Source organism: Zeugodacus cucurbitae, chromosome 6 (assembly GCF_028554725.1).
Source record: "Zeugodacus cucurbitae isolate PBARC_wt_2022May chromosome 6, idZeuCucr1.2, whole genome shotgun sequence".
In the NCBI taxonomy this organism is placed as follows: domain Eukaryota; kingdom Metazoa; phylum Arthropoda; class Insecta; order Diptera; family Tephritidae; genus Zeugodacus; species Zeugodacus cucurbitae.
The window spans coordinates 52,517,565-52,533,896 of NC_071671.1; the positions used below are offsets into that span (position 1 = coordinate 52,517,565).

Below are 16,332 nucleotides of genomic sequence, written 5' to 3' on the forward strand. Positions count from 1 at the left end.
ATTTAAAAGGTTCACATGTTACTCATACGACGTGATGTACTTTTTCTGTTTCAGATATGAAGCTAAAACCTTTCACATTTTGTCTTTGTAAATTCCATTTTAAGTTGCTATTACATCTTTCTATCATAATTTCTCTCCATTACATACAATTTATGCTTTGCTTACATTTGATATTTATTGCATATTTCCTTTCTCCTTTGTCTGCTTCCTTTATTTATTTTATTTATCTGTTTGTACTTTTAATTAATAACTGTACTCGCTCGCTATCTGACTCGCCGGCAAATTGTTAAATTGTTTGTTGCAAATAGCGAGCTGCGGAGAGAGCTGCGTCGAGTTTGTGCCGACATAAGCTGATTATGGCTGATAAATTACAACAAATATGCAGAAGATGTCATACAAATAACCGTTGGGGAGACATGTGAAGCGCTGGTGGTGGTGGGTTGTGGCTGATGTCGTTGAGGCGGCGTTGACAAGGACAACAGCTAAAAGTGGCTATTGAAAGCAAATGAATGTTGTAATCAACTGAAACTCACTTATAGTGGTTGATGGTCACCTGGCCATCTGCTGTGTCATGTTTTTGCCACTTTTATTGAATTGAAATTATTATGATCACAAAAATAATATGGAGTTTTATACATCATAGTGTCTCATTTCAAAAAGTTACTCAAACGCCCCGTTTTATATCGATGATGATGGGGCGTATGAGTAACATATTGTCAAAAACATATATAAATTTATTGAAATTATTTTGATTATATTATATTATTTGATTATATATAATGGTCGAATCGATTGCTTGACAATTTGTTCTTTTCTTATTGACCGTGCGACATATTTGAAACCTGAATTTATTTCGAGTAGACTGAATCACTAATGAAGAAATCTCCCTCGATTTATATATATACCATTTTTTTTTTTTACTTTATAGAGCAAACAAAATATTAAAAAACTTTTTAATAAACATATTTAAACTCTAAAGTCCCCATAAAACTGAAATATCACATATTTGCGTTATGCTTAAATACAACCATATGGATAAGGATGATTATAAACGGTGAAAGTAACCGCCCCACACTAGCTTGAAATTATTGTAAAATTTATAATTAAAATTTAATTATGCAATAAATGAATCTGTGTTGTAGACACAAGCAGAAAATACAGGCACCGATCCTCAAAGTTGCGTAAAACACGGAATTTTATATGGCCGACTTACATGACGACTGGCGGAAGCACGTATTATAGCCATTGTTATAAAATGCGCATTTGTTGGTATTATTGTAGTAGTTTTTGTTGTTGTTTTTGCATTTAACTAAAGTGAGCATTGCACTTTAACCAGCACATTGCTCTTACATTAGCCAACCGAATTACCGAATGCATAGCTCTGCACATGTATGCATTTTTCCATCTGTCTACCTGTCCAGTTGTTTGTTCATTCCACTGACATGTGCATGCACTGTGAACCAACGAAATGCCGGCTACAAAACAAAGGCAAGCCACAACTACCGCCTGCTCGCCACTCGCTCACAAGTGCATTTCAAATGGAAGCACACACACATGCATTCATTTTGATGGATATTCACATATTCGCATTCAGTTTGGTGTATGGCCTTGTACGCGTGAATGACATGAAGTGTTTGCTCAGTTGGCCGCTGGCACTTCATTTATTTATAGAAAATAACATGTATGTATGCGCGTTGCAACCGTGCAAATATGAAATATATCTGCCGAATTCTCATATTTCTCTATAAATATGAATATAAACACCTCAGCTATTAATATGTGAAGTAGCCATGGTTGGCTCACACCTTAGACTCATCAGCATATATAGACTCTATATATCTCTCCTCTAACTAGTGTGTATTTGATTGATTGCCGTGAACAATTATTTATAAATCTAATTTGAACATAGTAAAATATGCCGCTTAACTGATAACTTGCCCTTCCACTTAAAATATTTACGTCCTAAATAAATAACACAGAACTTATTGGCCATTAATTTTAAGTGTGTTACTTAAGGATATATGTATTTGTATATAAAATCGTCTAGTATGTCGTTCTTCAGAGCACTCAACTGCTGGCGGGTATTGATAATTAATATAATAAATTAATATTTCAATGGAATTAAAAGCTAATATTAATGAAAAGCTTTACTTGAATCGATTTATTAAGTGAAGTGTAAATGTATTTGGTTTGCTGAAATGTAATTTCAATGTTAACAAGTTATAACATGGACCACACAACATTGTTTAGCTACTTTGATTAAATTTTCAACTATAATTATAATAATTTAATAAAAGATATTCGAGAACAAATCTAAACGAGTTTAACTCGGTAGAGAATTGTGAGAATTAGTTCACTAGATATCTATGTAATATATTTCACCTTGAGATAAGTCGGGAAGTTCCAATTAATATTCTATTGTTGAGATCGACTCTTATATAGAATGCCAAAATACATTATGTACATACATATATGCTCATCAGCAAAAGTACCGCTCCTAAGGAAAAACCCTATCGTTAATGAACTGACTGAATCTTATTTATGCAGCTTTAGATTTTCATACCCACGATAGTCGGTTCTATGTAACCAAAACGATACAGGATTTATATCTAAATTGGAACTATTAACTCGGTAGAATTCCTTAAAATTATTTAGGTAATACTGTCTGTCATTACCAGCTGTAACAGAATTTTGAGAGAATTACCTTGCCTATACTTTCAATCTAAAAATAAACCTATAATTTTTTCAAATTTTTCACAAATAGTTCTTGTTTTAGGCCATAGTACCTTCATCTCAAGAGCTCTTAACTCTCTTTTATTTCACATTTACTTTTTACAACACAATTGTTGCCTTGATTTGTTTTGTTTCTTCGCTCGTCCATGACAACTCCTACTCCTCGGTTAACTACAGCGTTGTAACTGTCAGTTATAACGGTTTAATTGGTTGCAATCACGCTCAACAATTCGATAAGTGGCCGCGAATTTATACTCCAGTCTTTAGTGCTGGGGGAGAGAGGGAGGAGCTGAATATTCTGAGCATGCTATTTTATTTAGGTGAGGTATGGTGGAGTATGTTATGCTTGGCTGAATTTATGTTTTTTGATGGGTCATTTGATTTTCGAATATATTTTTTCTCTTTTTTGAGATTTTTGCTTTTTAATATTTGTACTGTTTTTTGTTTTATGATTTTTTTCTTTTTTCAATTTCGTTCCTCGGCGCAAACATGGCAAATACTCAAGGCCACGCGTTGCTTTTGGTGTTTTTCAAACATATTTTTTCAGATGTTTCAACTTTTTGTTGTTATGCCAGTAGATATGTATGGTTCTAGGTACATACATATGTACTTGTTATATTTTTTCTTAATTCCTCCACTTTCGCTACTTTCGCATGCCACAGGCGCACACTTCCTTGGAAGTATTCCTTTGTATACTTTTTCGGCATTTTTCGTGTTTTGTGGTATTTTTTATTATTATTTTTTTATTTGTTTTATTATTTCATTTTTTTCACAATTTTATTGTAGTTACTTAATTTCGTCTAGCACACCGCTGCTCATTTCTGTATTTATCTAATGTTTCTGTTGATTCTCGCGACAAAGTTGCCTCATCAAATTTATTCAGCGTGAAAGTTGTTGTTGTAAATTTGTGTAAATCACAGTCAATTAAAAATGTATACAATTAGCCAGAGCTTACGCTTTTTATGCCTCGTTAAGTTTTCTAACAATTTTACACAATTTCTTTTTATAACCCTCCTTAGCTATTTGCCTGAAAATCCACTAGAAATTTTCAAATTCTTATTTTTTATCGATTTTTTTAATTTTTTTCTTCATATTTATTAATTAAATAAATATTATCTGGGATGGCTGCATTTACGCATGTTTTTCAACTTTTATGAGTAGATTTTCCATTTTGAAGAGAGACTTTGCTATGGAAAACTTGACTGAACCAGATTTTGATATTCGGGAATATAAATGAATGCGTTTGAGGCATACATACATATAAGCGTACCTAAAGGAGAACTACATACTGCTGACTTCATAGTCAGCAAGAATCTTTACTATCCAAAGTCACATTTTTCTAAGGCTCTTAATTCACTTACTTAGGGAAAGTAAAGTGTATTTTATTAACCTCTTTCACTCGTTCTACACCAGCCAGTCGCATTGGGAATTCAACTATTTAGAAATTGAAAAAATTGGAAATTGTAGACTTGCCTTCTACTCATAGCTCTTAGGGCTATTATTAAATTTAAAAGAAACGTTCAAATTAATTTGATATTTTTTTCACTTCAAAACCGCTTTAAACACACGAAAGTATACCTATTAATAATACAAAACCGGCGTAATAAAAGTTCGAATTTCTTGTACTCACACACATATTTACAACACCACTGAAGATGTATGAAAAAATCATTTGTTTCACTTTCACCTTCACGCTGAGCTTAAATATATCCGCGGCTGAGTCAATCAGAGTTTATGCTAAAACCCTAATATTACGCCCACACAGACACTCTCATTGTTAATCTGAATTGAAGAAAAGTGTGGAAAGAGGATGCCAAGATAAAAACATAAAAAAATCATGAATACACAAATACACATATGGCAGCATAGGTATGCATGTGTTTGTGTCCGCTATGTTAGAAAGTGTTTAAATTTTGTGGGCGCCGCTTTCGGCACGTGCCTGCATGCATAGATTTATTCGCTACAAACACATATTTTTTTTCTTTTATACGTTTGTGTATATATATTAAAATAAATCCGTTGGAAAATGCGTCACATGCATAGCTAGATTTCAGTCAAGGTGTCAGTCGAGTGACTTCACGTTATGCCTAAAAAACACGAGCAATTTTCCCAGAAAATAAGAAGAAACAAGTCTGCGGAAAGCGGTACTCAAACGGAAAGATAAAATGTGTATGGTGTGAATATCATAGAATGTGTATTAGTTGGAGAAAGAATGCCAAAGCTTTATGCGTTAATGCTCTTTTGAAAAATGGTTTATCCGCCTTCTAAAGGCATACACTCCATAGAATGTAACGTGCACGTGACCCCTAAATTTATATATTTTTGAAAAAAATTTAAGCGCCATATATTTTCATGTTGTAAAGAATAATTTAATATTTTTTGGAAAAGTTTTTTTATATCTTTGACTTTTTGGTGCGTTCAACTTATCAGACCGGTCGAATAAGTGTCTATGTCCCTCTTTCAGCCAATTACTAAGACTGTATTTGGATAAGAATGAAAATATAACTAGCATATAAACAATTCAGATTTCTCTTGTATACAGTTGTAGATACAAGCACACACACTATTTCAACCCCCACTTCGAATTCAATGAGTTCATTGAAATGAAATAAATCTATTTTGGATGAGATACTAATATAGCATTAAATTAAATTTAAAATTTCTTCTAAAGGAAGGAGGTTATTTATTTTCCTAACTTCAAAGTGAGGCGAAAAAATGTTGGGAAGGAAATGCTCCTCAAACGGCATTCAAATACACAACTTGAGTGACTGAGACATAAATATTCACTCATACTTCCACTCACGAATTCCCATTCGAGCATATTGCTTATAAATTGCCTATTTGCATGTGTCTCTGTGTGTGTTAGCACTTCGCATCCTCCAACTTTATTTCAATAACAGACTCAGAATCAACTCAGAAAAAAAGTAAATATTTTCGGTTAACTGTTGCAAGTTCTTGCGGCTGCGGCCAGAGTTTGCTCCATAAAAGATTCATATGAGAGTGCGAATATTAGCGGTTTTGTTGAAAACTTTTCAGAGCGCACATATATAATGCTTCTGTATTGGACATGTAGAATCAATAAAAATTGCAATGAGTTATCTACATGAACAGATAACTATATATACCTATGATATGGGTATATATGTATGTATTTGCTTATGAGTATGTGTGCCTCCACGATTATTACAACTGGTCCAATCTTTTGGCGCGTGCCATCCCTTTTTGAAGTTCTCTGTATATCTTTATATGTTATACGAGTATACTCAATTGTATTACAACTCTGTTAGTTCGAAACTATTTCAATTATTTTTTTGTTGACTTATATTTTGTATTATCATACTATGAGCTTAGTTCTACTATTTTCCCCATCTTACGCTTATAGTCTGTCGAATTCCACTATTTTTTCTAAATTGTTGAAATTAATACTTTGGCGATTTAACCAAAAACATGCGGTTTCGTAACACAAATGTTTGCTACAAACACATTTCATCGAAATACGTAATGATTGAAATGAAAAATATTTTCAATAATTTTGCTTCAATAAACACCAAGTGGTCTATATGGTTATCAATGCATATATAAGCTCTTTATATGTAAATACTCGTATTGTATATGAATAAATATTTGCACATCCTCTAGGAAAAATGCCCAACTTTGTACGTAGTGTTCATGACTTTTGGCACTTAAGCGAAGTACTTTGTCTTTTATGAAGTTTATCCAGCTCCATGGAAAAAAGTTTACTAGATTCTTTCTTATGTATTTAAATACAAAATCTTTATGTTTCTTTGTAATTAGCATACAATTTACAAAAATATTATTTATCTAGTTTTCGATGGCTGTTCTGGAGTATTTGGTTCCTTTAGCTCTGAACAACGACTTTTAAAAATTAATCGTTATCAGCGCTACCAGTTTTAAATATACAAATGCTACCAACATAGAGAATCAATAAGCTATATTTTGCTATATCTAAAATTATATGAAACTACACATAAATGAGGTCTAACAAATTTTCTGGGTTCATAGAGGTACTTGTACTACTTGCTGCTATAAATCAACGAAATAGCATTTATTTCTTTTATATTACAAATGACCTTCGGTAATTAGAGTCTTTTTGTATTCCAATTCTCCTTTGTAAAAATTTTCCTAAAAGTCGTGTTGGAAATACATTGAATGATTTTCCCAAAAACAGTGCGAAATTGCACAATGTTTGCTCAAACTATGAGTTTATAAACTCAAACAATTTTCATTTATTTGTCAATTGAAGCGAAAAGTTTATCAGTTCGTCGAAATTCGGTTTTCGGTTTAACTTATTCGTTTTGCCATACGGTTATTTCGCATTGCAAAATTGCAAGCAATTATAAGCTGACTGATAATGAAACGAAATTTTTATGGATTTTCGCAAATTGTTTGCTCTTTTATGTACGTATGAGGGTGTATCGGTGGGTAAATATTTCCCTATAAAATAAATGTTTAATAATTATAAATATCAATAAAGTAATTTCGAATTTCGAAGCAGCAACAATTTTAATAAAACAACACACGCACACTCATGCATGAAAATGCAAGTGAGTATAGATAATTAATTAATTAATTGCGCTTGATCTTCGAACTCATTGATATTCAGTAAGTTTCACTGCAGACTCACATTCGCCCTTCCAGACCTGTCAGCTCCACTTGACACTCACTCTCCGCATATTGCCGCCACAAACATAGCTGCTGTAATTTTTCTGCATTGCTGTAGCTCGGCTGCTTTGTCTCGTTAGTCATTTGGACATTTTGGAAATCCAATTTCATTTTGATGCCTATAAATTTTGCGAACACAAATAGTCAAATAAATGCGCAATTATTTTGTCAAATGGATTTGTACCATAATTGAAATTTAAAAGGCTTAGAATAGTCTGAATTTGCTCAAAATCTCAGTAAAAGTTGTGATTGAATGTAAAACTAGTTAAGTATTTTGCAGGTTGTCTCAGAGTTATATCGCCTCAAGAGTAATCTACATTTGTGGGGTAATGACCGAGAAAGGATAAATTGTGCCCCACTGCTGTCATAATAATAATACTCATAAAACCACATTTTGATGCCAGCTAAATGTTTTTTTTATATATAAAAAATATGTTTTAACTGTAAAACATGTGGAACTATACTTTAACAACTTGCCAATATAGGAACTCGCATATACAAGCCAAATTGATGTATTTTTTTAATAAAACTACAATAAACGCCTTAAAATATTTAATTATAAAAATTGTATTAATGAAAATTACATAATTTTAGATCGGCAAAGTGTGCGAAAAGGTGTGGGTGCAACAAACGTCAGTGGAATATGGCCTAAACACAAACTTGGTACAGGTAGTACAATATTTTATTGATGTTTCCCACAGCCTGGCAATCCACACAGAAATAAAACTTCATTGTATAGCAGTATTGACACCTATAATCCATAACATATATTTGTGGTAGAACCTATACCCGTGTATGTTTGATATAACCAATAATTGTTGAATGCGATCAGCTTCTCGTTCTTATATCTTCTTCTCTTTTGGGCTAACTATCCGCAGTATTATTTTCCGCAGTCCGCAGTATTTTATTTGTATTATAAAATTTTAATGAGTATTCAGTATATAAATCAACTGAATTTTATACATTTCTTCTCACAGACAAGAATCGCAACGCCAGTCCATCCGTTTCCGTTGATAAAAACTCCAGTTTGGTCGAAGCGGTTGATCCAGCCGCCAACAGCGATGCCAAACTAAAGCCCAGATCTAGGTTAGTGCCAATATTATTAATTTTCTTCATATTCACCCCCTCTTGCACAAGAGGGGGCTGTTGTGCAAATGAATGTCTCATAAAAATTTCGCTCCAAATTACAGGTCACTCATACGTCGCGCATCACGTAAAACGAAACAGCAAATCAACAACGCAACCGATGACTGTAATTTCCAATAAAGCGGCGAAGGAAGGAAATGCTTATATTTGATTAGGTGAAAATTGCAGGAAAATCGAAATCAAATATGTATAAAAAATCCCTAAAGCAAAGGGGTATGATTAGCAACAACAATAAGCAGCAAAGCTTACAAAGTGCAGAGTGTACATATGCATGTTTGAGAGTGCGTATGTGTACGAGCGATGATGTTGATGTGCATGTAAGTAGGTGTAGTTATTTGTTTGTATAAATTTATTTAACTACAGTCAAAGTGAATTCACCGCAATTGTCGCGTGAATGATGACGTCGAAAAAAATTACACTTTTTGATATGAACGCTTAATTATAACTATTATATAATATAAATTAAGCGAAAAATTAGCGATAGTTTTGTTGATGTGAACATATGTTTGTGCAAAAATAAAAAATATATTGAAAAAATAAATTATAATATTCATTACAAACTGTATTTGTATTGTAGTTCAATGACGCACTAGTTGTTATTCAAATTGAACAAATAATAATTAAATTTAAATTATAAGCATTTAGTTGTACATAATTCCCATAATTACGCACATTGCGGTTTTAGTAACAACAATTAACTTAAAACAACAAAAAATACCTTTAATGTGTTTACATTACATTTTCAAAGCACACTTTTTTGAACTAAATTTTGTTTATCAAAATTAGTCTCGAAACAACAAAATAGCAAACAATTGTATTATATATATAAAACAACAAGCATATTTTTTTCGTTTAAAACACTCACCTACAGGTCATGTGTTATTACTTTTTTGTATATTTATATTTTGATTATTATCAATTTTAATATTTTTTACAACTTTATATTCATCGCATATTTCACATCATTTATTTCCAAATTTTTTTATTCGATTAAGAACTGTCCATTACTCTCCCTCTGCTTCTATTATTCCATAATTTTTTTTTTTACCACGGCCGTATCAATATCCCTTATTAGATGAAGTTATAGATCCATTTCATCCGATTTCGATGGCTTGAGAGATTCCGGAGACGGGCTGTGCCACATTGGCGTTGCAATTTTTAATTAACTCCTTATCCTCATTTTATATTTCTAACGTTATTCTGAAAATGTTTCATTTAACATTTAAAGAGTAAAAACGATGTTTTCTTCATTTACTCTGCTTTAAACTAATTGTCCAATTTGGCAGTAAAACATACACTGAAATCATTTTAAAATCGAATCAACTAGTTTTCCGAAAACATTTTCAATTTTTAATACGTTTTCATCATTTCACATCATCTATACTGTGCGAGTTTATCATCCATGCAATATGCACACAATCAGGAAAAACACCTACATATGTACTGCGAAATGCGTTGTATGTGCGTGTATATAACGATACTGGAAAGCATCTCACTATCCCATAAGTTATTAGGACCCCACATTGTAACTTTTTCTTGCTGAAATTTTATTAAACAGAGATCTACTATATTTTAGGCCCAGTGTTTTTAGATGTATTATTTTTTCAAACTCGAATAAAAAGCACACAACCAAAAAATGCAAAAACTTCTGAAATAAATTAAGTACAACTTTAGTGTTAAGCCAAGAACCACTGTTAATGCGCACTTTTGAACTTAATACACAGGACAATTAACAGTTAAACCAACTATGACTTAGTTAATACGAAAGCTAGACTTATATGTATATCTGCATAGCTATGCACTTACCTGTATACTTAAGCAAAATCAAACTTAAAATCAAAGTACCGACTTTTTAATGGACAAAATTTGATTAAGGATGCTTCTGACCAATACACCAAAACCAGATAATATCTAAAAACTTATAAACTATTAATGAATTATCTAAATGTAAGGCAGTCTACAAGTAATTATGGAAAAGGTCTTAGAGACAGTTAAATGTATGTATGTTATTGTTATTGTGTATGTATAAATATGCTTAAGGTGGTCTATTTGTTAGGAAATTGTTTGAAAACATTTGCTCTAACGGTATTTTAAATAAATTATTTTTATTTTTTTTATCTGAGTAAAAATATCTTAGCTTACTTATATATCCGATAGAATTTATATAGCGAATAGTTGAAAATTTAAATATTTATTCCGATCAAATTTTACAATTAATAAATATTTGATATTATTTTTATTACAGCTAAAGCATTTTTTACTAATCATCATAAAGTTTTACTATTTTATGTGGCACATTTAAGAGCACAATTAAATTCAACCCTGAAATTAAATTTAAAAATAAATTAAGCCAATAACAAAAAATTAAATAGCCTGTAGTTTCATAAAATAAAATCAAAAATTTTTTGTTTTTGTTACTAGGTTTGTAAATCGTAGAAGTAAATGGAAACAATGCAAAGTGAATTGTGATAATAAAAACAAAATAAAATACAACCAAAAATTAGACTGAATAAGAAATTAATATTTGTATTTCGGTATTAAAATATTACTTAGACATTAAGCTCATATAAATGTTACGAATAAAATTATTAAAAAGTACAAGTTGCGACATTATTCAACAAGGCAACTGCTCGAACAATTGCACTTTCGTTAGCGACTTCTTCACTGCGGATATTTCCCAAGCGTTACTAGCCTTGAATTTGAAGTAGATCTGAAGGAGAATCTCCAGAAGGTTAGCAGGATCATCCATGGATAACTTTACGAGACCAAATAGTGAGGACGTCTACTTGGTCGATTATATAGCGACGGTGTAAGATAAGGTCAATTGGTACACACAGTTGTGAAGGATGCGTAGATTTTAGAAATATTTCGAAAACATTTGTAAAACCCTGTTTTCTAGAATGAATATATGTATATGTATCGCTCATTACAGACGATGTGCTCATTAATAAAAAGTAAATATTTTGTTACAATATAAAATATAATATAATATTAAGGAGTAAAAAGTTTTTATGATTCATTCTAATTGCATAAAATAAAGAAAAAATAAATAAAATGTTATATATTTTTGAATTCTGAAGAACAGACAGGTAAGCTATACATCAGTTAATGATATGCGATTGGTAACCAAAGCTGTACTAATTTCAGTATCAATTCAGTTATCACATAAAAAATTGATAAATAGTATTAGTTTAAAGAAGAAATGATTTTTAATAAACAGAAAATACGACGATTTTAAAATTGGTCTCTTAAAAAGAAATTATCAATGCCGGCTGGCAACACTGCCGCGATACAATAAGAGATTGTAGTAAAATGCCGAGTACCAAAAATCATGTATCAGGTGCGCATAAAACAAAAGTAAATAACTTAATGTACACACTACGATTACATACCGAACACGATCATCGCTCTCTCGTTCACAAGAACAAACAAACTCCAAGAAGTTCGAATAATTAACAACTTGACTTCGAACACCACGACGAAGCAAAGCTTTGTTGTTGTTACTGCGACGTAGGTAAGATATTGAAGAAAACCTTTCGTATTTGTTACTCTAGGAACAAACTGGACATTTGAAACACAAGTGCATTGTTACATCAGATGACGGACACAGCACATTTGCTGCGCAGTCTGCATTCTTCTCGCGCACCAATAACTTGATATACGATAACCTGCGCTGTACCAGGCGATTACAAATATTAGCACTGCACTTTGCATAAAGTACAACAATGACAATCTCTTTTGTATTTGGAGCCATTTGTTAGGCAATCTACTTATTATTTTATTAGCACATGGCATTTTGCAAGGAGATCGTACAGAGCTCAAAGGAAGTCAAATTCAATTTACTCGTATTGTATATGAGAATTTGCCTCAAAGTACCAGGCGTTGTTATATATATTTTATAAATTATAACAACAAGCAAAATCCCTTTAAATCTCCAAAAAATACCTTGTTTATTCCTAGGAACAATTTCACAATTGGAGCCAATTTGTGTTGTTGCTTCTTTGTATATTGCTAAATTATTAAGAATTTTTTTTATATCTCTAGTATGCGTCTAGTACGATATTGGGGGCTATATTTGGGACACCTGCTTTGAGCGCCTGGTAGAAATTGATGCTGCTTGCCTTGCTTAAAATTATGTTCAACGGCAGAGACACAACACACACATTCACATACATTGTATGAAAATGCTGGGGGCAATATCAGGCGATCATGAAAAATAGCAACTGAACAAATGGACAAAATTTACAATAACAAAATGCAATGTTTTCCTAAAATATATACAATAACAAAATACATATTGGTATGCAGCATTAAATGCCTTGTTTGGTTCTAGGGACGATTTGGCAATCAGAGTTAATGCGTGTTGTTGTTCATTGCAAATTCCTCAAAGCGTAGCTATTGTTTTTATATTCGAAACTGCGACTGCTTCGTTTTGTTTTTGCGCTCGGTGTGCGTCTCGTATGCTATGATCTTTATTATTGTTTTAGGAACGACTTTATAATTGAAACTAATCTACACATGTTGTTGGTATGCTGAATATACCAGCTGGTCATTTTCATATATTTGGGACACCTACTGCTACGTTTTGTGCGCCTGGTAGAAATCGATGCTGCTTGATTTACTGAAAATTGCCTTCAATGGCAGAGGCACACATACATTCTTACTTTTTACACTGAAAGTCTACCAGGCGATATACCAGACGATATACCAGGCGATATACCAGGCTATCATGAAAAGTAGCAACAGTCACGATGAAAAAAATTTAAAAAAACAATATATATATATGTATATCTCATTTAGTAGGTAGTATTCTTACTAATGGAAGGATCGGAACGAAATATTTGTTATTGGAGGATATGCCAGCTTGCAATTTTAATGTACACCTTATGGGTTTTATGAGCGCCTTGTAGAAAGGCAAAATAAGTATGAGGTAATTTAGAGCAAACAAAAAATTTTTAATGCGACGCCGCCGCTTCATTTACATTTTCATACATTTTTTGTGAAAGATCATCCCAAGGTACCAGGCGATCAGAAATGATAGCAGCAAGCCAAATTCCTAAAATGTTTACAACAACAAAATACATAGCACTAAATGCCTTGTTTAGTTTTAGGGACGATTTGGCAATCGGAGCCAGTGTGTGTTGTTACTTCACTGCACATTCCTCAATGCGTAGGAATTGTTCTTATATTCGAAACACCGAGTGCTTCGTTTTGTTTTTGCGCCTGGTATGCTATGATCTTTATTATTGTTTTAGGAACGACTTTAAAATTGAAACTAATCTACACATGTTGTTGCTATGCTGAATATACCAGCTGGTACTTTTTATATATTTGGGACACCTACTGCTACGTTTTGTGCGCCTGGTAGAAATCGATGCTGCTTGATTTACTGAAAATTGGCTTCAACAGCAGAAGGCACACATAGATTCTTACTTTTTATACTGAAAGTCTTAGCGATATACTAGACGATCATGAAAAGTAGCAGCAGGCAAAATGGACAAAAATTTATAATAATAATATATATGTATATCTTATTTAGTGGGTAGTATTGGTACTAATGGAAGGATCGGAACAAATATTTGTTATTGGAGGATATACCAGCTGGCAATTTTAATGTACACCTTCTGTGTTTTATGAGCGCCTGGTATATAAGTATAAGGTTAAAGCAAACAAAAAATTTTAACTGAGACCGCAGTCGCCGTCATTTATATTTCATACATTTTCCGTAAAAGGTCGTCACAATGCAGCAGGCCATCAGAAACGATAGTAGCAAGCAAATTCCCTCCAAATCACTCACAACTAAATACATATTGGTATGCAAAATAATCTGCGTTGTTTAATTATAGGAACAATTTGACAATCAGAGTTAAATTTTGCTGTTCTTCACTGCACATTCCTCAATGCGTAGAAATTGTTTTTATATGTCTGGTATGCGCCTGGTATGCTATGCTATTTATTATTGTTCACTGCACATTCCTCAATGCATAGCAATTGTTTTTATATTCGAAAAACCGACTGCTTCGTTTTGTTTTTGCGCCCGGTATGCGTCTGATATGCTATGATCTTTATTATTGTTTTAGGAACGACTTTACAATTGAAACTAATGTATGTATATTATTGTTGGTATGCTGAATATACCAGCTGGTAATTTTTTATAAATTTGGCATCTACATTGCGTTATGGGCGCCTGGTATACAATTTTGCTGAACTATATGTGATTTTGTGCTCTAAAATTGGAGACAATGTGGCCCTCGCCATCGTTGTTTGTCGAAATTCTGCACAAAACATTTTTTGCTATAAAATTCCAAGAAGTGTTAAAGTAAATAGCTTCGCTTTCTACCAGACGCACAAAACGCAGCAGTAGGTGTCACAAATATATGCAGCATTCCAACAATATGATTTGTTTCAGTTCCCATATAATTTCTTAAACAACAATGAATATCACATTACTGCATACCAATATGTATTTTATTGTTGCCGATTTCGTTCGGATTCCATCATCAGTACCAACACTAAATACTAAGTACAATATGCATATTTTTGTTATTTTGTCTGCTTCTACTTTACATGATCGCCTGGTATAACATGTACTTGGCACTGTTGGTACTTATATACATATGTGAATGTGCGTGGTGTGCCTCTGTCGCAGAAAATAATTTCATCAAGGCAGTGGCATCGTTTTCTACCAGCCGCTCACAGCAGCACAGTAGGCGTCTCATATGTTTTAAAAGTACCAGCTGGTATTCTCAACATGCATTGCTTTCAGTTGTACCATCGTTCCTAAAACAATAATAAATAACATAGCATACCAGACGCAAAAACAAAACGAAGCAGTCGGTTTTTCGAATATAACAACAATTTTTACGCATTGAGGAATTTGCAATGAACAACAACACGCATTAACTCTGATTGCTGCATACCAATATGTATTTTGTTATTGCACATACTTTATGAAAACATTTTGCTTATATTTTGTTATTGTAAATTTTGTCCATTTGTTCTGTTTCTATTTTTCATGATCGCCTGGTATAGCGCAAGCATTTTCATACAAAATATATATGTATGTGTGGCTCCGTCGCAGAAAATAATTTTCAACAGGTAATGTAGCATCGATTTCCACCAGGCGCACAAAACAGAGCATTAGGTGTCCCAAATATATGAAAATGACCAGCTGGTATATTCAGCATACCAACAACATGTGTACATTAGTTTCAATTGTAAAGTCGTTCCTAAAACAATAATAAAGATCATAGCATACCAGACGCATACCACGCGCAACAGCAAAACGAAGCACTCGGTGTTTCGAATATAAAAACAATTCCTACGCCTTGAGGAATTCGCAATGAACAATAATAAATATCATAGCATACCAGGCGCATGCCAGACATATAAAAACAATTTCTACGCATTGAGGAATGTGCAGTGAAGAACAACACACATTAACTCTGATTGTCAAGTTGTTCCCATAAATAAGGAACGCATGTTATAGTGCATACCAATATGTATTTTGTTGTTGGTGATTTGGAGGAAATTTGCTTGCTGCTATCGTTTCTGATCGCCTGATACATTGTGACGACCTTTTACGGAAAATGTATGAAAATATAAATGATAAGCGACTGCGGTCTCTTTGAAACTTTTTTGTTTGCTCCAAATTACACGTACTTATTGTGCCTTTCTACCAGGCGCTCATAAACACAGAAGGTGTTTATTAAAATTACCAGCTGGTTTATCCTACTATAACAAATTTTTCGTTTCTATGCATCATATCAT

General features: G+C 32.7%; 1 protein-coding gene across 4 annotated transcripts in view; it reads left to right on the plus strand.

Annotated features, from left to right (window-relative positions):
• The window catches only part of LOC105212636 (GTP-binding protein Di-Ras2-like), a 61,775-nt gene extending 52,396 nt beyond the window's left edge, over window positions 1–9,379 (plus strand). For 2 of the 4 annotated variants that reach the window (XM_054234269.1, XM_054234270.1), the window contains exons 7-9: window positions 8,011–8,085; window positions 8,394–8,502; window positions 8,607–9,378. In XM_054234269.1, the coding sequence (XP_054090244.1) occupies window positions 8,011–8,085; window positions 8,394–8,502; window positions 8,607–8,682 (260 nt within the window). In that variant the 3' untranslated portion in view covers window positions 8,683–9,378. Of the gene's footprint in view, window positions 1–8,010; window positions 8,086–8,393; window positions 8,503–8,606 lie in introns of all 4 variants that reach the window. The other 2 variants (XM_054234271.1, XM_054234272.1) reach the window with 2 other exon arrangements.
• The last annotated feature ends 6,953 nt before the right edge of the window (window positions 9,380–16,332 follow it).